Source organism: Tachypleus tridentatus, chromosome 5 (genome assembly GCF_004210375.1).
Source record: "Tachypleus tridentatus isolate NWPU-2018 chromosome 5, ASM421037v1, whole genome shotgun sequence".
Classification (NCBI taxonomy): Eukaryota; Metazoa; Arthropoda; class Merostomata; order Xiphosura; family Limulidae; genus Tachypleus; species Tachypleus tridentatus.
In genome coordinates this window covers 33,399,898-33,424,180 of record NC_134829.1, presented here as the reverse complement: position 1 = coordinate 33,424,180, position 24,283 = coordinate 33,399,898, and the positions used below count along the sequence as shown (strand labels likewise).

At 35.3% G+C, this 24,283-nt stretch overlaps 1 protein-coding gene across 1 annotated transcript in view; it reads right to left on the bottom strand.

The window, feature by feature from the left end:
- LOC143250880 (CKLF-like MARVEL transmembrane domain-containing protein 4) overlaps positions 1 to 23,439 on the bottom strand; it is a 46,512-nt gene extending 23,073 nt beyond the window's left edge. Inside the window, exon 1 of the mRNA XM_076502034.1 lies at positions 23,015 to 23,439. Within this exon, the coding sequence (XP_076358149.1) occupies positions 23,015 to 23,188 (174 nt within the window). The 5' untranslated portion in view covers positions 23,189 to 23,439. The remainder of the gene's footprint in view (positions 1 to 23,014) is intronic.
- Positions 23,440 to 24,283: the final 844 nt, after the last annotated feature.

Here is a 24,283-nt window from a genome sequence, read left to right as displayed (position 1 = left end):
CGAAGACTGATACATCCATGTTGTTTGTGTCAGTAGTCTTAACAAAGACTATTACATCTCTGTTGTCTGTGTCAATAGTCTTAACGAAGACTGATACATCTATGTTGTCTGTGTCAGTAGTCTTAACGAAGACTGATACATCTCTGTTTTCCGTGTCAATAGTCTTAACGAAGACTGATACATCCATGTTGTTAGTGTCAGTAGTCTTAACAAAGACTATTACATCTCTGTTGTTAGTGTCAGTAGTCTTAACAAAGACTATTACATCTCTGTTGTCTGTGTCAGTAGTCTTAAAGGCTATTACATCTCTGTTGTCAGTGTCAGTAGTCTTAACAAAAACTATTACATCTCTGTTGTCTGTGTCAATAGTCCTAACGAAGTCTGATACATCTATGTTGTCTGTGTCAATAGTCTTAACGAAGGCTGATACATCTATGTTGTCTGTGTCAGTAGTCTTAATGAAAACTAATGCCTTTATGTTGAAAGTGCCAGCTTCTCTTTACGTGCTAATACATGGAATTTTTTCTAGAATTTTGCTGTGTCTCTCATTGAAATGTTTGTATTTATAGTTCAATATCGGAAGTGAATAAGTTAAAATGTTTTCTACGACCAACACGAAGAGGTAGACGTCCCGTTTGATAAGTAATACATCATCTTTGCGATGTGAAACCTAAATGGAAAAGTTAAAGGCGTTGGTGAAGGAGACGTCTTTTGAAACCCATTCTGTCACCGATAGAACATGATAATTACAAGCTTTGTTTGTTAATTAACAGTTAAACTACAAAATGAGCTATCTGTGCTCTATCCACCACGATTATAGAAACCAGGTTTCTAGCAAGCATTACTTTTAACACCACGAATGAAGAAAAACAAAACGGTAGCTCCTGATCATAAAGCCAAATATTTGGTTGTGTAGATAATGAGCGGAAGATGAATAGCCAATGTCGTTAACAGCAGTATTTACCTTTTAACCAATCAAATGTAAATCAAAAAGTTGAAGAAAAACTTCTGTCTAATCGCTGATAGGATGGCCAGGTGATTAGTAGGTTTGACTCACAATATGAGGATCGCGGGTTCGAATCTCACTCACACCAAACATGCTCGTTATTTCAGCCGTGGGGGCGTTAAAAAGTAATAGTCAATCCTACTACTCGTTGACAGAGGAGTAGCCCAAGAGCTGGCAGTGGGTGGTGATAACTAGATGGCTAACTACCTTCCGTCTAGTCTTACAGTGCTAAATTACTGACGGCTAGCGCAGATAGCCTTCGTGTAGCTTTCCGCGAAATTCAAAATAAACAAACTCTGATAAGATGGAGGTGTACAGAACCAAGACCAGCAAACATTCTGAAAGTTGCAGTTAGAGAATCATATAAAATGTAACCATGAGCACAAGTTATTATTATGTGTATACAAGAAAATCAAGGTTTAAACGAGTGAATGCACATTGAGAACACTACTGTTTCTCGAACAATAAATAACGTTATCAAATACTGTTCTTGAATACGATTTAAAGACATTTTTATTTCTCCATATCGCTTGATTTGTATCATATTCCTATGACCGAGCGTTTTGGTTTGATGTTTTATGGCACAAAACAGCTACGCTATCTGCACCAAACATCCGTTAAACAGTTAAAGTAAATTTAGTAAAATTCATAAAAGGAAATCAAGGTAAAAAAAAACAAAGTTAAAAAACATAAATAGCATAAAACCAATGTTTACATCTCGTCTACAACGTCAAGAGAAAAGCTACAGTAATACATAATAGCATAATTGTAATTATCATAACTCACCAGGAAGACTAACAGGAAGTACAAAAACCACCGTCAGTCATCTGAAGTTGGCCTTTCTAGTCCTGGTTCCGAGTTATTTGACGTTATGACCATTTTCAGAAAGTAAAGTAATATAAATTTTAAAAGGCTTGTGGCAAAATGCTAATTATTATAACTCGCCAGGATGGCTAAACTAGTCTGCAAGTTAGTCCAGAAGAAATAAAAAATCGAAGAACTGATTGTCCTGGAAACTTGAGGTTTTTATTTACACACAAGCACGGAAACTTATTCCTTTAAATAATAAAAAAAATGTGAGCGTGCCCTTCCAGGACGAATTCCTTCTCATTTCCGTTCACGGTTAACATTCTTCCTTTGAAAAATTATATAAAATGCAGAACAAAATAGCTGCACGTAAACTTACACGCACTATTCAAAGTAACGTGCTTAAAAATTTGCTATGGGGAAGTTTGAATTTTTAATTATGCTTAGGAACAACACTTTGCAACACTGAATGAACAGGTTAAATATTTGGAATTTATTTTTAATAAAACGTACTAATATAAAGTTGTATCCGTGTGTGCAAAAAACTGGTAGAAATAATCGAGAGTAAACTAATTGTACTAAGTGCATTTTCAAGTTCGTGGCGGCCCGGCATGTGGGGTTAAGACGTTCGACGCGTAATCCGAGGGTCGCGGGGTTCGAATCCCCGTCACACTAAACAAGCTGGCCACTTTTAGGCGTGGAGGCGTTATAATGTTACGGACAATCCCATTATTCGTTGGTAAAAGAATAGCCCAAGAGTTGGCGGTAGGTGGTGATGACTAGCTGTCTTCCCTCTAGTCTTACACTTCTAAATTAGGGACGGCTAGCGCAGATAGCCTTCGAGTAGCTTTGCGCGAAATTAAAAAACAAACAAACAATCAAGTTAGTGGGTTATTTACCAGAAGCTTTATGGGGTGGGTATTGATGAAACCACTCACCTTGGGCCCTGTGTAGAACGGTAGGTTGCTATATCTTGCTTATAATATCATTGTAAAAACTAAATAATGTAATGTCCGATTTACTATTAAACTTCAACAAAAAATATGAGACCTTATAAGCTAGTAACCTATTGATTTGATATCAAGATGGGATAGGATAAGAAAGTAACAATGTTTAAAGCGTACTTTACTCTTTAAATATAAAAAATAAAACTGAGAACACTGAAAGTAGCTCCAGTACTCACCTACAAAGGGCACACTCTACAATCACAAGTACATTTATTTGAGATCACACAATCTGAGAATTAAAGGTTTACATTCTACACCTGGAAACTTGTGTGAAATGCATCTTACACTTACATACACAAATTAACATACATGAGCTTACACCTGCATACATAAGTGATCATGCTTAAACGTACACATGCATACACAAATGAAAATGCTTATGAACTGAGCCACGTGCGAGACTACACATTAAGATTTTTGTGCCCTTTCAACTGAAGATATAAATGCAGTTAAGAATTATTATCTAGATAATTATAAAGGTCATTAAAATTTCCCGCAAGTAAAATTAAATCTTGGATTATAACGATATATTCCTTAGAACGATAATAATTATATAATTCACGATCCAAATATTGCTGTATTCAAACAACAAGCGACCCGATTCATTATATATACATATATATAATTACAAGATTTGCTTTGATGATGTGCTTCACAGTAATTACCTGTTATATACTGTGATTAGCCCTTAACACTTGTTTATAATGTAAAATCAGGTGCAGCTTTAAGATTACACGACATAGGAGATTTCATACCTGGGGTATCCAGCATTAGTACGGGAGCAGACTTAATTTCTACCTAGGGCGACAGATGAGCTATCACTAGTCCTGAAAATTTATAACTAACTTTTAATTATATTTCTACAGGGAAAACAATTTAAAAGAGTGAGTGAAAGAGTCTTAGAATTAAGCTTTTTCTCAAAGACGGAACAACATCGAAACACAACAAGATGAAAAATGTATTGTTCCCCATCCTCTCAAGCGTAAAGTGAGAGTTCGAAACTCTCTGTGTGGCGTAACAGGTAGATTTCTCTGAATGTGGTGAGCTCTGTGTAATGGTTTGTTTGTTTTGAATTTCGCGCAAAGCTACTCGAGAGCTATCTGCGCTAGCCGTCCAGAATTTAGCAGTGTAAGACTAGAAGGAAAGCAGCTGGTCATCACCACCCGCCACCGACTTTTGGACTACTCTTTCACCAACGAATAGTGGAACTGATCGTCACATTATGACGCCCCCACAGCTGAAAAGGCGAGCATGTTTGGTGTGACAGGGATTCTCTGAAGGACGCTGATTGTAAAAACTTAGGTTTATCGACTTTGTTTATCACAACAGCGAGAACTTGATAAATAAATTAATTAGTTCATTCATACTGTCTGAACTTTGTTGCCAAAAATTTCTGTTTATATCTGTGAAAACTGTATTACGAGTAACACAAGAACAAGTTTTAAATAAAAATGTCCAAACACCAACCTACCGCCTCTTCGAATGATGAACCTATATTCTTTACAAATTAGGAAGACGCTGTGTGTCATGATGACACTGCTTTTTTTGTCAGTAGAATGTCTGAAGACAGATATACAACTATAAGTCTCTCTGATAGCCACTTGTCATTGCTTAGAATGTTTGTTAAAAGATTGGTTTGTTTTGAATTTCGCGCAAAGCTACACGAGGGCTATATGCGCTAGCCGTCCCTAATTTAGCAATGTAAGACTAGAGAGAAGGGAACTAGTCATCACCACCCACCGCCAACTCTTGGGCTACTCTTTTACCAATGAATAGTTGGATTGATTAAAACATTATAACGCCTCCACGGCTGAAAGGACGAGCATGTTTGGTGTGACGAGGATTCGAACCCGCGACCCTCAGTGCCTTAACCACCTGACCATGCCGGGCCTTTGTTAAAAGTTACTTGAGGAGTACATGTGCATTGCCGTCTATAACTCTTAACTGATAGATGAAAAGAAAGGTAACTACTCAATAGTGACTACCTCTGCTCTTGTATTTTCAAATAGTGGGTTTCGACTGTCACTGTTATACCGCACACACAACCCTAAAGTGCTAAGTGCGTTATTACGGCTAGAAACATTAAGCCATGCTCAACTCCTAATGAATACAATTTTTAATTATATCAATATCACTGTGAATTCATATGGTCTGGCTGAAACGCCTTATCATCAACCATGATAGTAGTTCAGGATAGAAATCGCAATGAATTGCACAAAATGCTAATAGAACGCTTGGGCAAAATGCACGTTAATTAGTGAATATTCAGTTTAAACGTTTTAATTAAAACCTTTACTATAGACTTCTAAGACTGCACACGTGTAAAAATGCACAAAAAAGCACGCATGTTAGACTTACAAGGAAAGGAAAATCAGCTCAAAACGACCCACTTGTATGTTTGTTTGAAATGAAGCCCAAATCTACAAAATGAACTATCTATACTCTGCTCATCGCATCACAGGTATCAAAACCATTAAACGAAGTAAACCTTTGTGTCTTATCTGCAATGTGTTACTCAGTCATTACAAAGCCAGTAACTTGAAACGCCACTATGAAACAAATCACAAAAACGTTTCCTCTGATTATCCACCTGAATCAGAATTACGAAAAAAACAAGTTAACTCTGTTAACATCATCACTAAATAACCAGCAGACATTGCTGACAACGGTCAGTAGGGAAGTTGATAGAACGACTGAAGCTAGTTTTGTTATATCATGGAATATTGCTCGTGCTAAACGCCCATATTCTGATGGCAAATTTGTTAAAAAGAATATAGCTGAAGTTGTTGCAGTGTTAGATCCAAATAACACAAAACTTCAGTGACTAATAACACAAACATCTGCTTCATGCCACACTATAGAGAGATGTATTTCTCAGAGCAGTGCTGATGTTGCAGACAAAATGATTTAAAGAATTCCCTTGCATTCAGCTTAGCCCTTGACGAATATACAAGCAAACAAGACAACCTACAACTGGCGGTATTTATTCGTTATATTTCCTCTGATGTAACTGTGAAAGAAGAGATGTTGGACTTAGTGGCACTAAACAAAACAACTCGTGGTGTTGTCATTAAAAAATGCTCTTAACAAAGCCTTAACAAATGCTGATATTCCACTGGATAAACTCATCAGTGTTGCAACAGATGGAGCACCTGCAATGGTGGAGGAAAATGCAGGATTAATTGCACTTATGAAAAGTGATCCCAACTTTCCAGAGTTTCTCCCTTCATTGTGAGCACCAGGCAGCCAGATATGTCTAGTATAAAGATGTTATGAAATATGTTCTTGAAATTGTCAATTTCATACGCTTAAATGGGAAGACCCACCGACAGTTCAAAAGTTTTATTGAAGAACTGGAGCTTGAAGATAAACCCAGTGATGTCTCTATCTACTGCACTGTGAGATGGCTGTCAACCAGCAATGTCTTAAATAGGTTTGTGGCTCTGTTGGAACCTATTATTACTTTTCTTGAAGAAAAGAAAAGATTCTATCCTCAGCTGGGAAGTGATGAATGGATGCAATGTCTAATGTTCCTTACTGGTATAATGAATCATCTATAAACTCTCAACTTGGCACTTCAGGGGAAAGATATTTTTTTTCCAATCTTATTCAGACAATTTTCAGCTTTAAGAATAAAATAAGATTTTTTCAAAGAGACATATTGTCAAGAAACTTCAGTCACTTTCCCAATCTCAAAAGAAGATTAAATACATTTCCTGATATTGAAATAAAATACCACAAACTGGAAGAATACAAAGATAAATTACAAGGACTGCTTGATAAGTCCCTAGACAGGTTTGAGGACATGCAGAAGCTGAAGCCCTGCTTCGCATCTCTTGTAAATCCATTATATGGTTGATGTGATCAATGATGGTTGTCCAATTCTTGAATCTCTGGTTATAGAATTATCTGCTGTGGAATGAGAACTAAGAGAACTACAAGAGGACCTGGGTCTAAAGATGATCTATAAATCCCATTCCACAATTCAGTTCTGGAAGCAAGTTCCAAAAAATAAAATATCTTGAACTGAAGAAATCTAGTGTGCGACTCATATAAATTTTCAGCACAACACACTGCTGTGAATCACTGTACTCTGTAATGAAGTTTGTGAAGTCGAAGCATCGTGCAAACCTTACAAATCAACACCTGACGGAGCTAATTCGTACAGCCTTGACAACATATCAGCCGGAATTTCAACGACCCACAACCAAGATGGAAACTCACAAGGCCTATACCAGCAGTAACGAGGCTGATTATTGTATCAATGTCTGTTTGTGTCAGTATTATGATAAGACTAAAATTTTGTAAGGTGGTATCTGATTAAAATATCTCTAATTTTATTGTTTTACATATTTTCCTCCATGTTTTGACCAGATATGTACTGAAACAAATAAATATCATTAAAAATATCTGTTTTACCCCTTTTATTTGTATTTTTGGCAGTCTCATTTAATGTTAATGAAATGCAAATTTGCATATGTTTCTTAAATGTTTCCGTAGTTCATTGCCGTATTAAATACGCTCAGTATAGTTAAAACAATAATCAGCTAGGATTTTGGAAACATTTGGTGTGTATATATGTGTATTAAAACTAATACAAATTAACAGTTTAAAAACTATATACATGAATAAATATTATTACGTAAACGTATTTCTTAAAATTTATTTATATATAAAATTTATGTAATAAAATGTGCATGTAACAATAAAAACGTGTGTAATAATTGTTCATGGCTTGCGGCTGTCAAACATGTGAAGTTTATCGGATGTGGCGCTTACGTTAAGCAAATTTGGCGACCCCTGGTGTAGATATTATTCACTCAGACTACAAATAATTATTTAAACTCCTCTAAATGTAGATTTTGGTAACAACATGCAACCGGAATAGGAATTTGCAATGTAAGTAAATAACGTCTACAGTATTTCCAGGTTTCATTCTTTAATTTTTACAAATCCTATTTGCACGTCTTTTAATTTTCAATTTTTTACTTATCTTGTCCAAAATTTATTAATCTGAAAATTCACATGAAAATTAAATACAATAAGCTGTAATAATTTAACCGTTACCCAGCATTCTAATACTAAATTTTAAAAATCAGCTTTATCAGAACTGTAATTCGTGATGACGAGAAACCCAATTGAAGTAAAAAGTATTCTTAATACGGCTGGTATTACAACTTTAATTAAAATAAAGTACAGAACAACGTTTCGAGCTTCATAGGTCATCTTCAGGTTAATTTCTATTCCTTTACTTTTACTTTTTTGTACAACACTAGAATCCGGGTTTCGATACCCATGGTGTGCAGAGCAGAGATAGCTTATTGTGTTGCTTTCTGCTCAATTGAAACAAATAAACAAAGCAATATCGTAAAAATAAAACTGTTCTACAATGTCGAAAAAGGCCCGGCATAGCCAGGAGGTTAAGGCACTCGACTCGTAATCTGAGGGTCGCGGATTCGAATCTCCGTCACACCAAACATGCTCGCCCTTATGAGCCATGGGAGCTTTATAATGTGACGGTCAATCCAAGAGTTGGCGGTGGGTAGTGATGACTAGCTCTCTTCCCTCTAGTCTTACCCTGCTAAATTAGGGACGGCTAGCGCAGATAGCCCTCGAGTAGCTTTGCACGAAATTCAAAAACAAATCAAACTAATGTCGTACAATTAAATCACCTCATAGTGTCATGAGAATAAAATCATTAGACGGTGAAGTCCGTTCGTCATGTTGATGAGTTTCGCCTTCCAGTGTTTTTAAGAATACACGAACTTATAAACAGTTAAAAACTTTCAATACTTTGCTGTATTTGTATAAAATAAAATGATGAATAAGTTGTAGTCCTGTTTTTCTGATACGACATATTATAATGCTGTTCATTTCAAACACGTATTTACATCAACCTTTCCAATGTTTTATCAAAAGATGGTACCTTATCTTGATTTAGATCAAATTTCAACCACCACTAACACATTCCAAAGTAACTAAGGTTTGTTGGGGAAACTGTCCAAAGAACGAAATAATTCCAAACATATTTCATCATTTTCTGCTCCCTTCTCTATTCAGATTATAAATTCCAATTACTCTCTTGTTCCAAATTTAGTAGGCATTCTCTTACAATACCTGTTATGTTCATTACAGTGACAAAACGCAGAGATCCGAAGACTTTATAATAAGTTAACCCTGTTTATTTCTTCGTCAGCAAAACACTTGACCTTTTTTTTCTGTGAAAAAATTGGTCATTAAAATAGTACCTGGAAGTACTAAGGTGAATAATATAGAACCTGTACATTAAAGGTTTACATCTCCCATAAGTTAGAGTAACTTAAGTGGGGCAATCGTGGCCTTGAGGAGTCACGATTCACTTCTCTATGATGTGGTCCACTATGAGTGCATCACAAGAGATAAGACAAAAATACCACTGTTCAGTCAAATAACAGTAGTACAAAAGCTGGCAGTGAATGATTTGGGCTAGCCATTTTTCCTCCAATCTACTAGTTCAAAATTAGGAACGGCTTGTACAAACAGTCTTCATGTAAGTTTCAGCACAAATTCTAAAAAATAATGTTACGGTCTTGCAATGGTTAATGACGTCATTTAAACATCAGTGGACAAGAAGGAATTTTGTTTCACCTTGTATAATCAGAACATATTACTGGCATTTGGATGATTTTGTTAACAATATATATTTTGATTACGTTATGACAGACGTCGTTTGCATATACCTCAAAGATATATAAACCAATAGTTACACATTTGTCCATAACCATGTGTAAATTTACATAAGTAACCTAAATATATGTGTCAGAAGGTGTAAACTTTTAAGTTGTTCACACCTTACAGCCACTATGTGAAAACTTACGAAGTTTTTACGTTATTCGTATATTAAAACAATTATGTCAGATTACACAGTTTAGGCATAACAGCAACACTCAAAATTAAAAGTTTTCTTGTATTTTATGTATTACAGATATTAGATCAGAACATCAAATGTTTCCTTTACATTATGAATTACAACAACAGTATCATAACCTAAGCTTTAAATAATCTATGCACTACATCAACTATGTCAAGAGATAAACTTTGACCTTAGCTTCTTCCAATACAAATTTATTAATATAAAATCTAAAACTGTGGTTAAGCTCCATATGATTTTTATTATCAAATAATACGTTTTAAGCGCCCCATGTGGGACCACGAGACAATCGCCATACCTAGCAATATAAAATATACAGTAAATTGTGTAAACGTAGTTTATGAAATGTCAAACCAAACGAGTTGAAATTTTTATCGAATAACAAAATGACATGTATATACATGATAACTGGCCCCATATTAGTAAACCAAGGTGTTGGTGTGGTCATCAAATAACTTATTTGCACATAAACGTATATAAACCTATCTTTCCTACTATTGACCATTATTAATTACATGACCATGTTGTCATTAGTTCACGAAGCAAAATAACTTGGACAGCGACTAAGCAGTAAATGAAGAGAATGCATTGCATGACATGTAAAAGTCTTTAACAAGAGCGTAGAAATACGTATTATAATATTCACATGCTTGGAGTCGTCTCTACAGAGCGCTCTTGTTAAAGACGACTTTTACACGTTATGTCATACATTCTCTTCATTTACTGCTTAGTCGCTGTCTAAATTATTTTGCTTCATAAACTAATTACAACATAGTCATGTAACTGATAGATTTGGAATTTAATACCTTTCCTGAGAATGCGGTTCAAAACACACGTGCTCCGAAAATTATGAATCAAATCATTTATTCGGGTAGCGTCGAGGTTAAGAAAAACTCCAAAAAGGGCGTGGTTTGGGGTGAAAGGAAGTAGATCGTAGTGTTTATTGGTGAGACACAAATGAAAATTACAATTCATACATCAGTGAAGCCTTTGTGAATTCGCCATATTGATGCAATCCCAGCAAAGCATCCCGTCAACCCGCATTTTTGTGTGTTAACCAAATAAACTACGGCCTGCTAGTGCAATGCTTGTAGACAACCAGCAGTTTTTGTGTGTTAACCAGATAAATTACGGGTTGCTAGTGCATGCTTGTAGACAACCCGCAGTTTTTGTGTGTTAACCAGATAATCTTAGGTCTGCTAGTGCATGCTTGTAGACAACCCGCAGTTTTTGTGTGTTAACCAGATAATCTACGGTCTGCTAGTGCATGCTTGTAGATAACCCGCAGTTTTTGTGTGTTAACCAGATAAACTACGGCCTGCTAGTGCATACTTGTGGTCAACCTGCAGTTTTTATGTGTTAACCAGATAAACTACGGCCTGCTAGTGCATACTCGTGGGCTTCCACACCTCATGATTTACTTCAGGCCAGCAAGTTCCCAAAACAAGTATATACCTGAGTTGGGAAAGACGTAACGTGTGTACAGGTTTACAAATCAGGCAAGACCTTCAGGCGTCCATGAAACCCATCACATTTATGTACGTGAACTAGAGCGCTATGCATTAAACATACAGGTGTTGTGAAGTTCATCCTATAACTGAGAGATATTTCTAAACTGCTGTAATTCAGAAACCTATTGTTTCACAGATCAACACACCACTCTAGTACAGTAGTCATTGCCGATACAATACTGTAGCGTGGGTAATATAACTTTGATTAAATACCTCTCTAGTATGGATATTAAAAGTACCACAGCTTCACTATAAGAACCATAGTATCACAAGTAACATAATTCTGATTACATACTACTCTGGTATGGATACTACAAATACCACAACTTCAATACCTCTACATATACTCTAGTATTACAAGTAACATAATTTTGACTACATACCACCCTAGTATGGATGTTACAAGTACCACAGTTTTACTACAAGTACTCTATTATCACAAGTAATATAACTTTGATTAAATACCTCTCTAGTATGGATATGACAAGTACCATAGCTTCACCACATGACAGTGATTACTCACCACCCAAGTACACGTATTTAAAATAGCTTTGCTACAAGACACTATGGTTTTCTATGTCATATTTTTGAAAGGCTACATGGAAGGACTTCTTTCCTAACAAATAATAAATAAAACTTCGCTCAACCAAATATCAAGGCATTTTCGTAGTCTTTTATATTTATATATATATATAACTTTTATTTTTCTTTATTTGTACAAATACTATTGTCTTCGATATATAAAAACTCTTCATATTCCTTATCAAAATATAAATAAAATATTATAGGTTATCAACTCCAATTCATTACACATATGTACTACTAACATGGAACTTTTGGTGTATGCCAAGACAAGCTTATATACAGGAAGGGCAATTATAAGGACGTCATAAGCATAACTTGAACCACACACTCGCATTTTTTATTGTCATCACAAGTAAGACAACTTTATTATAAACTATTCTATTACCACAGCTAACATTCTTTTTAATAAATACCATTCCAGCATAGATAGATACTACAAGCACCACAGCTTCATTAAAAGAGACTCTAGTACCATAGGTATCATAGCTTAATGCAAGTAGGTATAGAACAGCAATCAGCAGGGATTTCATAGTACAAAAGATAGGCCTAATCTTAGGGTTAGAGAACGACACTAGCTAGGCCATTTGTTCTGAAATGTCTTTTTAATGTTCAGGAACCGAACCCGTACCCCTAGCTTCTGCTTTTTAAAAATTCAAAGTACCACAACGAGAGGCGAACAACATTATAACGCTTGAAATAAACTGATTCATTGGTGAAAGGCAAACCAGAAGTACCAAAGGACGTCGGGTTTGGACTTTTTTAGATTTTAATTCATGCTCTGTAAGGTTGTTCTTTTTTCAAAACAAACATCACAGCTGTTTTGCATATCATTCCAGTACATATGTATATTGTGTTCTAGAGAAATAATTTAAATTATCTTTAAATTAAAACATAAAGAAATTTTAGTGGACTCCGCTGCTGTAGTCAAAAGTGTCGAACAGATATCACGAGCGGGTCTTGAAATTCGAACCCTACTTTAAATCATGCCATGTGTTCAAGGCGTGAGGTAGAACAATTTGATACATTTAAACCTAGATATACTGTTTGTTTTTTGTTAGACACAAAGCCACGAAATGGGCTATCAGTGCTATTCCTCATCCAATTTATAGTGTTATAATCCCGCAGACTTCAGTGTTGGGTTACCAGTATCAAACACACGAGAGATTTAATAAAAATACGCAATACTTCCAGTTGCATTGAACCTACTATTTTCAATTTTTATTGTAAATTAATAATAAATTGTTTTTTTTTCATTTATTTATTTATTACATACAAATAAAATTATTTCAGTTTCATAGAGACATCAAACAAATGTCCCCCGATAGGAGAATGGTAATCTTATGGGCTCACAACGCTAAGATTCAGGGTTCTATTTCCCGCAGTGGACGAGGCAGATAACTAAATGGGAATTTGCTCAAAAGGAAACAAACAGATCTACAAATTCTTTGGGTATCAGTTTACAAGTATGACTCCTCCAGTGGCACAGAAATATGTCTGTAGACTTACAGCACTAAGAACCAGGTTTCGATACCCGTGGTGGGCAGAGCACGGAATAGCCCTTTGGGCTTAGCTTCATACAGACATGCAACATAATACATAAATTTCCAGTTTCTACAATGTACAGGTGCAGACGAGAAAGTTGCAGCGTCACCTGTTTTAATTGTTGATTTAATACCGATACCTTATTACTAGAAAAACTGGCTACTGTTGATCATATACTGGCACGAGATGACTTGAAAAACAGTATAGTGTCCATAAATTATCTGATCTGTTTTAAAAATTAATTCAAAAATATTATGGAAAGAACACTCTGGTTTTACTTGACGAAAAACTCATAAAGAGTTCCTTAATAGCACATCCCCAGACAGATGAACCAACACGATGTCCCCCACTTTCTCCCGACATAACCCTGTTGGAATTTATTTGGGAGAGTTGGAGGTTAAAAGATCAGGTGTATTCGGCACCCGTGCGTGACATCATGGATCTTCGCCACAGAAAAATCAATACAATAATTAAAATGACTCCTGAGATATTGGACAACACCCTGAGAGAGGCCGAGTATCGCCTACATTCTTCGAGCAACAAGCAGTGCATTGATGGAGGTATACTAAGACGAGAACGAGCTTTTGGTCAAGTTACATAAAACTGGAGTATTCTATCTGTAATATGCTTAAAGTTATTAATTGTTTAAATGGGTCACATAACACTATGTAACAACCTTTTTACATTTTCATGTTCCTGGGCAGAAAGTGTTATTTCCCAATTGCTTATGCCTAAAGTAAATGGAAATGTTGCACCTTTTAACTAAGTTTATAGCAGTCTAATTTTTTTATTTCTTTATTGTGGTTTCTTTCTCCATGTTCTTGTTTATAATTTTAGAAAAGTGAAACTTCCTAACATTTTCACTGAAAACATAATGCAGGAAAGATTTCCTGCAAGTAATCAATTATTCAAAAATATTTATCATTACTGTCAGACATGCAACAAATGTATTCACCCCTGCAACTTTCCAACACATTTGTTTTGAATATAACAATAAAAATGAAAAACAAGCAATTTGTATTGTTATACACAAGTTTGTGATTCAGATTTAATTAAAAATAACTCGAGACAAGTCACTCTTTATTATCTTATAACACTATGTAACAGAATTTTTAATTTTTCTTGTTCCTGTGCAGAAAAGTGTTATTTCCCAATTGCTTGTGCCTAAAGTAAATGGAAAAGACCATATTTTTCTCTTCAAACTTTGCTTTTGTGACCCGGGAGCGTACAACGAAAACATGATGGGAGACTGTATTTGGGGGCTGATACATGAAAGTGATTTACATTACAGTCGCAAATCTCGAAAAACTACTCACTTCTAAACATTTTTGTATAACTTTAGTATAAATACATGTAAATCTTGATCCATATGTTGTTTTATTCAGACCTTATGTAAATGAAAATGTGCAAATTTGCCCATTTTTACATAGAAAATAAGTTAATTTCTAAATTTCATTATGCCAGTCACAAAAACAAAGTTTGAGGGGAATAATTGCCATTTTCTGTACTTTTACAACATAAGCAACTAAGAAATAACATATACTATCCAGGAACAAAATTTGTGTTACATAGTGTAATTTATGAACACCCGTACATTGTTCGTCGTACTCGATTGCATGATTTATACAAAAATCTCAAATTCTAATGCTAGTTATAAAACATTTTACAATTCTTTAATTAAACACTCAGTGTTTCGCTTAGCAACGTCTTCAGAGGGGTTCCACTAAAACACAAACCTGAACTTTTAGCGGAACGCCTTTGTAAGCAGCTGCAAAGAGAAATGTCGAGCGTCAATTAAAAAAATGAATGAATATATATATAAGTCGTATGTTCCTAGTGTTTGTTTCTTTGTTTTTTTAAATTTCGTGCTATTGAAAAAATCTTTCATAATCGAATATGCCCTCCAAAAAAAATATACTAGTTTGGTTTGAATTTCGCACAAAGCTACTCGAGGGCTGTCTGTACTAGCCGTCCCTAATTTAGCAGTGTAAGATTGAAGGGAAGGCAGATAGTCATCACCACTCACCACCAACTCTTGGGCTAATTTTTTACCAACAAATAGTGGGATTGACCGTCACAATATAATGTCCCCACGGCTGAAAGGGCATGTTTGATGTGACGGGGATTCGAACCCATGACCCTCAGATTACAAGTCGAGTGCCTGAACCACCTGGCCATGCCGGGCCTTTAACTTTCATTGTACTAAATATATATATATATATATATGTATATGTGTGTGTGTGTGTTTTGTGTTGTTTTTCTGTGCCTGAAAATACATTTTTGTTCTTACAGGTTTTTTTTACATTTCGAAAGCGAGTTCTTGTTTCATCAACACCATTGACTATTTTTAGATGTGAAATACTTTTGTCACTACCAATCAGAGTAAGACTGTGAAAGACGCATTTCCCACAAATTCTCAACCGCTTCCCTTTGCGCTAGAGTTACACAGGAAGAAATATTTTCTCAACAGATCGACAAACATTACCAAGCAGCAAAAAAATGGTGGACCAGATAAATAATTTGTTAGACGTTGAGATTTGAATTACATTAGCAAAAAGAAAGAAAAGAAAATTGAATATAAATTAAATTTGCCCAGTGTCACAGCGGTATGTCTGCGGACTTATAACGCTAAAAACCGGTTTTTGATACCTGTGGTGTGCCCACCTCAGATAACTCACTGCGTAACTTTATGTTTAACTAGAAACAAACACAAATTAAAGATGTTTTGTTGTATGCTAGAGTCTAAGATACGTTACTAAATAATGAAGTAAAACAAGTGTGAGAAACTATAATCTCCAGCTAAAAGGGCGTCATAAAGTTATAATCTATCCAACTATTCGCTGGTTTTAAAACAAGTAGACCAAACAGCCTTTAAATACCTTTTCGCGAAATTACAAAGAAACCAAACTACTGATTATATTTTTCTAATTTAAACATTTGTATTATTTTTAGAGGGAATTCCACGTCACGTAACAGGCGTGTCTTAATGGAAATCTTTTTTTAAACTATTGAAAACATAAAACGTGAAATATACTAGACTAAATAATTGTTCATTATGAAGTTAGCGAGTTTATTGTCTGATGAGTTGTTACTACAGTTTTTGTAAATATTAAGTTTATGTTTCAATGAAGTACTAGAGGTATTGTGTTTGTGTGTGTGTATCTTATAGCAAAACCACATCGGGCTATCTGCTGAATCCACTAGAGGTATTGTGTTTTTGTATATAAATTTCTCAACAAGTGGGTTTCTCGACATCACTGGGGTATTGTGTTTGTGTGTGTTTCTTATAGCAAAACCACATCGGGCTATCTGCTGAATCCACTAGAGGTATTGTGTTTTTGTATATAAATTTCTCAACAAGTGGGTTTCTCGACATCACTGAGGTATTGTGTTTGTGTGTGTTATCTTATAGCAAAGCCACATCGGGCTATCTGCTGAATCCACTAGAGGTATTGTGTTTTTGTATATAAATTTCTCAACAAGTGGGTTTCTCGACATCACTGAGGTATTGTGTTTGTGTGTGTGTTTCTTATAGCAAAACCACATCGGGCTATCTGCTGAATCCACTAGAGGTATTGTGTTTTTGTATATAAATTTCTCAACAAGTGGGTTTCTCGACATCACTGAGGTATTGTGTTTGTGTGTGTGTTTCTTATAGCAAAGCCACATCGGGCTATCTGCTGAATCCACTAGAGGTATTGTGTTTTTGTGTATAAATTTCTCAACAAGTGGGTTTCTCGACATCACTGAGGTATTGTGTTTGTGTGTGTGTATCTTATAGCAAAGCCACATCGGGCCATCTGCTGAATCCACTAGAGGTATGAGAAATTGTTTACAATAGAAGTCGCAAAATTAAAATGAAGTGGACTAAACTATTTTGTTTGTTTTTGTTGTTGTTTTTTTACTGGATAATCCAGAATATCATCTATATCAAAAGCGGGATTATTTCGGAAATAACAAAATCAAATTCAGACTGGCATTTATAAACGGGATTAGCAAATGCAAACATAAAATAAAGTGGACTAAACTATTTTGTTTGTTTTTGTTGTTGTTTTTTTACTGGATAATCCAAAATATCATCTATATCAAAAGCGGGATTATTTCGGAAATAACAAAATCAAATTCAGACTGGCATTTATAAACGGGATTAGCAAATGCAAACATAAAATAAAGTGGACTAAACTATTTTGTTTGTTTTTGTTGTTGTTTTTTTACTGGATAATCCAAAATATCATCTATATCAAAAGAGGAATTATTTCGGAAATAACAAAATCAAATTCAGACTGGCATTTATAAACGGAATTAGCAAATGCAAACATCAAACAGTTACAGTACCCTTTGATCTGCTGAATAAATCTAAGCTCAGATACCATTATATATGAAATATAGAATAGGAGAAACACTAATGCTGTACCACCTATGACTGCAAGATCTTCCTGACTCACTCCAGTTGTACCACTACTTCATCAAATTACAATATTTATTAGGACAGTTAAACATTGCCCAATCGAGAAGACAACATATTATGACGAAAAGGAACCACGAGAAACATAAAAAACAGTCTGAAATCATTTCCAAGACGACTAGATGGAGTAGCGTACAACGAGCTATTCATTTAGCTGAACATTGAAAATAGCCAGATTTAACATTAAGTAGCCTTCTAACAGAGAATCACAGCAACTATTGGCCACTGGTGGCTGCATCATAAAGTTTGTAGTGTCATATCAAAAGGAAGTTTTCAAAGGAAACGTCAGTAGCAAAGTGAGGAGGAAGGAAGCGAGATCTTACCCGAACTTGCTAAAATGAAAAGATTTACTGAACTATCTAGCCCAAATTCTATACGTGAAATGATGGATTTGTTGATATGTGACCAATTTAAGATGCCACAGTTGATAGTTTAGAGACAATAAAGAACTGTTTTATTAATCAAAATTGTTATTGTATTACTTTATTTCAGAAATTTAGTTAATGATTACAATGCTAGTTGGTAAAAGTTACTTTCTTGTTAGTTAAAGAAGCTTACACTGAAGCACTATTTTATACCACGTTTTTAATCTAAACGTTTAAAAGAAAGATGTATCGTTGTTTGGTAGAGGGATGTTCCACACAGCTTAATTATCTAAATCTTGAAAGCTTAGAAAAGCATTTGATGATATAAAATGAAATTTAACACAAGAATAACTGTTGTGTTAATTACTGAGTTAGTGAATTTGTTAGTCGGTTTATCTGTTACTTCAATTTTGAGAGTAATGTGTTTCAGCAAAGTTTTACAGATATGAGAAAGTATCAGAAGTGACACTTTAGTTTCGTTGGATGTTGGGCCTATCGCTCAGCATTTGTTAGGTTAGTACGTTAAATTTGTAGAACTTGTAATCTGAAAAACAGAACACTTTTGTTATCACTAATTCAACTGACTTTCCTTTCTTTCTTTTACCTAATAATAATATAAAAAAACTGCCCAACAAAAGCAGTTAAAAAGTAATGACGACTACATTTCTGTACCAACTGGTGCATGAATGAATGCATTCAAATCTTTACAAGTAGAGAAGAAATATTTATCTAGCTATATTCGTAACTGGTTTAATTTTTGGTTATGAGCCACAGAGATGCCAACTATTTCAAATGACTGAGCGTAATGATTGTAGACAGAGCTCTTTATCATTTGCGACTACTAGGCCTGACCAATGTCTCTAAGCTGTTTATTATAAAAGCTATTATTATTTATTACTCCTATAGATTGCTCATTTATGACTGTTTTGTGTATTTAATAAATAAATTTTTAAAAAATCTTTTGAAATTATGTCTTTTATTTAGTTCAGAGTAACAAACATACTGGTAAAACAACATTGAACATGCACAAACACTAAGCAGAAAAAGCCTTTGTGTGAGGACTAATTTATATCATGTTTATGACACTTATTGTAATAGTTTTGCAGTTGTTGCAGCCTTTGCTTTCGTAAGAATGTCTCTGGATGGTTGGAAGTTATAACAACATTGTTCATTCGACTGCATACACATCTTGTGTGTTATAATACTGCTCAAAACTGAGGTGCTCAAGTTTGGTCTGAACTTGCTTTTGTTTTTAGTCACTAAACTAAATATATGTTCACTGTCAGCATCAGAATGGAAGATTGTAAAATTCCAAGCATAACCCTACACAGAATGTCATACTTCTGGTTGCCATTTCCATCCTTAACTGTAGACAGCTGAACCCAAAACTTGTCAACATTCAACTGAAGAACAGTTTCTGAGAAAGTTTCAATTTGATAGTTCAAATATTGCCCTTCCAACTTGTCAATAGTGTCGTGCTCATGTGTATTGACAAGGACAGGATACCTGTCTGTGAAGCGTAGAGAAGAGAAATCTTTGTTGACTTTCAGTTTTGGATCAGCAACCTCTGTGTGAATCAGAAGTTCATCATTTAGAGGGAAATGTTTCATCATGTAATTTGTAGCTGCAATATAGTATTTCTTGACACTGGTGTAGAAGCTGATCAGGTCCAGGTCCTTTTCATATTTAAAAATGTATTCCTTGGCAGCATTTCCAATAGAAACTGCCTCATCAGATTTGTGTGAGGATTCATTGTTGTAGTCAAGTTCAGTGATGTTGCCTTCAAGATATTCTGGCTTGATGTATCTGACAAGTATATTTTTAACTTGTGTAATCAGAGTTCTATGCATAATGTGTATGCAAGGTTCTTCTCTTTGTAATATCAAATTGGTTTGCTCAAATAGAGGAATTGCAGACTGCAGAAAAAGACAAAATTACAAGTTAATTTTGTTGTCCAAGAAAACTGTTAACTTATCTAACTTGCTCTGTGCATAACTTTTCTTGGTTACTTCCTTGCAAGCTTTCGTTTTCTTCGCTTTTTTCATTGATTGTCTCTTCTTTAGTTCAAGGTCAGACTGCCTAAACATATATTGAGTTATATCAAATGTTTCTTTGTCTGCTTTTGGAGACTGTTGTCTTGTGTCCCTGTGTAGCTGAGAGGATATCCTGACTGTTAGAGTCTTGCTGCCTGACTGAGCTGCACGTTTAGATCCTTTTGAATCTAGTTTTTCCTTTTCACAGTGAAAATACTTCTTTAATGGCTTCCACATGTTCAATATTCTGTTGAGGCACACACCAAGTGATAGCCATCTTGTGTTAACAAGTTGTAGAATTTTTCTTGTTTCTTTGTCATACAATCCTTGAAACTCTTTGAAATGTTGTTTTCTGCAAGCACTTTTGTCCAGAAAATAGTAGATATCTATCAATCTATCAGAAACTGGGCAGGGCAGTTCTCTGGAAGCTTTCTGGGCAGCAATATTTGAGGTGACAGGCACAGCCCATGAAGTAAATGCGAGGTTGTCGTCTTGAGATGTGTCCCATCACACCTTTACCTATACCAGACATAACTGAGGCATTGTCTGAAGAAAAACTAAGACAGTTTTTCCATGGAATTTTCCTCTTTGTCAGTTCGTGGTCCAAAAGCTTGAAAATATTCTCTCCCATTGAAACTTCTTTCCATTCCTCCATTGTCAAAAGAGAACAAACAATTTTTCCAAGCAAAGGGTCAAGATATCGTACAACCACCGGATACAGTTTTGAACATCCATGTCTGTGGATCCATCTGTGGCTAAACTGTTAACACTGTTAGTATGCTTGAAATCATTTTGTCATCTTCACAACCCAACATTTGTACAATGGCTGTAGTTTTGGTTCTAGCTCAGCCATATTTTTTTGCTATATCAGAGTCTGGGAATATTCTTCTGAATAGATGTCCTGCATGATCGGCTACAGCTAGGGGTAAATTATGAGCAATATCGAATTGCGTGAACATCACTTCTGCATTTATGATTTCATATTCTGAATTTTACTCATAAATGTCGTTATCTGCATCGTTTTTGTCTTCGCCCCAGCCTTTTGTTGGTGAGATGGTGATTTTGTATGTCTGGAACAATCGTTTATCCCGTCATGCACCACAGAAAAATTGATGTGACAAACTGTACAAAACGCTGTTGTTGTTTTGAAATTTCGCACACAGCTACTCGAGGGCTATCTGTGCTAGCCATCCCTCATTTTGCAGTGTAAGACTAGAGGGAAGGCAGCTAGTCATCACCACCCACCGCCAACTCTTAGGCTACTCTTTTACCAACGAATAGTGGGATTGACCGTCACATTATACACCCCCACGGCTGGGAGGGCGAGCATGTTTAGCGCGACGCGGGCGCGAACCCGCGACCCTCGGATTACCAGTCGCACGCCTTACGCGCTTGGCCATGCCAGGCATACAAAACGCATGACTGTCACTAACTTTTGATGCAATGATCGGATATTTTGTACTATACTCTTTCCTAAGTTTTTGATTCACATAAAATACCCATCTATGCGAGCGCTGATTGGCTGACAAGCACTGATGACGTAAATATGGATTCCCCCACGTACCCAGTATGAAGAAGTACAAACTATTGGTAGACGTCGGAGAAACAAATATTTTTTATTATTTCAAGCACAAACATGATTATCGCAAGTAGCTATTTGAACTATGTCTTTTATTTATTATCAAAATTTATTTGTATCTCACTAGAAGTTTTCTTTTCGTCCCTTTCAAGCCCTGGGGGGAACAATTTGTCACTTTACTGTATAGGCCTATATTGCAACAAGTAATATTTGTCTGTATGAGCGTATAGTCGTAATGTATACACCAAAATCGTAATGATTACGCTCAAATCCTAATGGTTAGCATCTCTGGAGCCAGTGACAATTATTATATTACATCATAACCATTAAAGGAATTGTCATGAAGGAAATATGGTGAAAATAGACACTAAAAATAACTATTAAACATACGTGGTAACATCCTTTTAATTATGTTGTTAAATATGTATAATGTGTGCCTCGGTGTTATTGTATTTTACTACTTAGACGTATTATTAAATAAGTTAACACGTTAGATTGTTTTTCACGACATATATACTTAGTTCATTCTTTAAGACAACATTCATTTCGGCGTAAAATGGATTAATTAATGTTGAAATTTGATCTAAATAGAGAAAGGTTGTGACAATTGTTATATATTTAGGTTTTGTAGTTATTTGCTAAATGATAATTAATACAGTAGGAATAACACAAACGGTAGTAGAAGTTTTAAATATTAACTTCAGTATAAATATAAATATCACATCGCATTATTTGATAAATATACATAATTCTACATTTACCTACAACGTTAGGAAAACAGAAAGATTACTGGCATTATGCAGCTCTACGGTAAGCTTCAGAGCTAAAGTTTGGGCACAACGTACATAGCTCACTGTTCGGCGATAAAACAACCATCAAAAATGTTGACTCAAAGTGCTAAGAAGGTTTTATGATAAGAATGTGCAAAAAAAAATGAAACTATTCCATTGAAATTGCAAAGTAAACTTATAAAACTTACTTAATTCATGCTCTGACTCAAAGTGCTAAGAAGGTTTCAAGATTAGAATGTGCAAAAAAAAATGAAACTATTCCATTGAAATTGCAAAGTAAAATTATGAAACTTACTTAATTCACGCTCTGACAACTTAAAACATTTTATAAAATGCAAGTACAATAACTTACGAAATATACTGTAGTTCAACTGAACTGCGTGGTACGATAGATTCAGATGTAAGTTACTTACCACTTGGACAAGTTTTATGATTCCTGGAATAGATTTGAAATACCACGGGTTTAGCTTGATTCCTTCTCCTAGTCCTACTCTTGTTGGCTCGGGCTTTACAGTGGCTGTAACTGTGTGTGTATTGTCGTGGGGTTCTTTTTGTTGCATCTGGGACTGAACATTTAGTTCTGCCATACTGCTGAAATTTTGCTTTCAGTTTCAAATACTGTTATTGTTTGTTTGTTTTTTTAAATTAATAAGATTATTAGTAGGTTTGTACACTGCTGCTTCTTCGTCAGATTCCTAAGGTACTTGTGTCACCTAAAATTAGTAGAGCTGCGACACACTTCGCTACATACGTACTCACGCAAACCGGTTTTCCAGCTAGGGGTGCTGCTGCGTTTGTTTGAACTTCCGCCAATAGCAGAACTTTCGAAGTTTTAAATCTTCCGTGAAGAAACAAACACCCTTCCTAGTGATCTCACGGGCACGTTAAAATACAGAAATTCCATGAGGCAGTGAACCTCTGTAAACCGGAAGGTTTATGCGAAGTAACAAACTAATTCTTATTGGGGCGCACAATTTCACGACCGTTGCCAGTTGCAAAAGCAGTACTTGTAAGTTAACAAACAACGATTTGAAGGATTTAATGTGTAAAATGTACAATGTCTAAAACATATAGGTATCATCAAAACATGTGACACGTGGTTATGATTACAAATCACTGTTAGTTAATTTATAAGTGTCAGCACAAAGTGTTCCCCCTATATAAGCGCAAAAGCAGTGTTACGATATCGTTTAAAATTGAAACATGAAATTAAAGATACACAGACAAGGCTTTCACACATCATCAAAACACTTAGTTTCACTTCGGTTTTAGAGTTTTATGGATGAGTTTTTTTGTGAGCCTTATTACACGATAACTGTTTTCTTTCATATTAAAAATCTGTCATGGTTGAACATTACAATTCCAAAATTATTTGTGACGCCCAGAATAGCTAGTGTTTAAGGCACTCGACTCGTAATCTGATGGTCGCGGATTCCAAGTGAGTGCTGGTGTTTGTGATTGGTCTCGTCGTCACGTGTTATATCAGACATGGCGTGATTCACAATTTATTATACACTTTTCTCTACTTTCACTCATAAATTCTTATTAGTAATTAGTAGCATTTCACTATAGCTAAGCCCCGGCATGGCCAGGTGGGTTAAGGCGTTCGACTCTTAATCTGAGGGTCGCTGGTTCGAATCTCCACATCAAATATGCTCACCCTTTCAGCCGTGAGAGCGTTG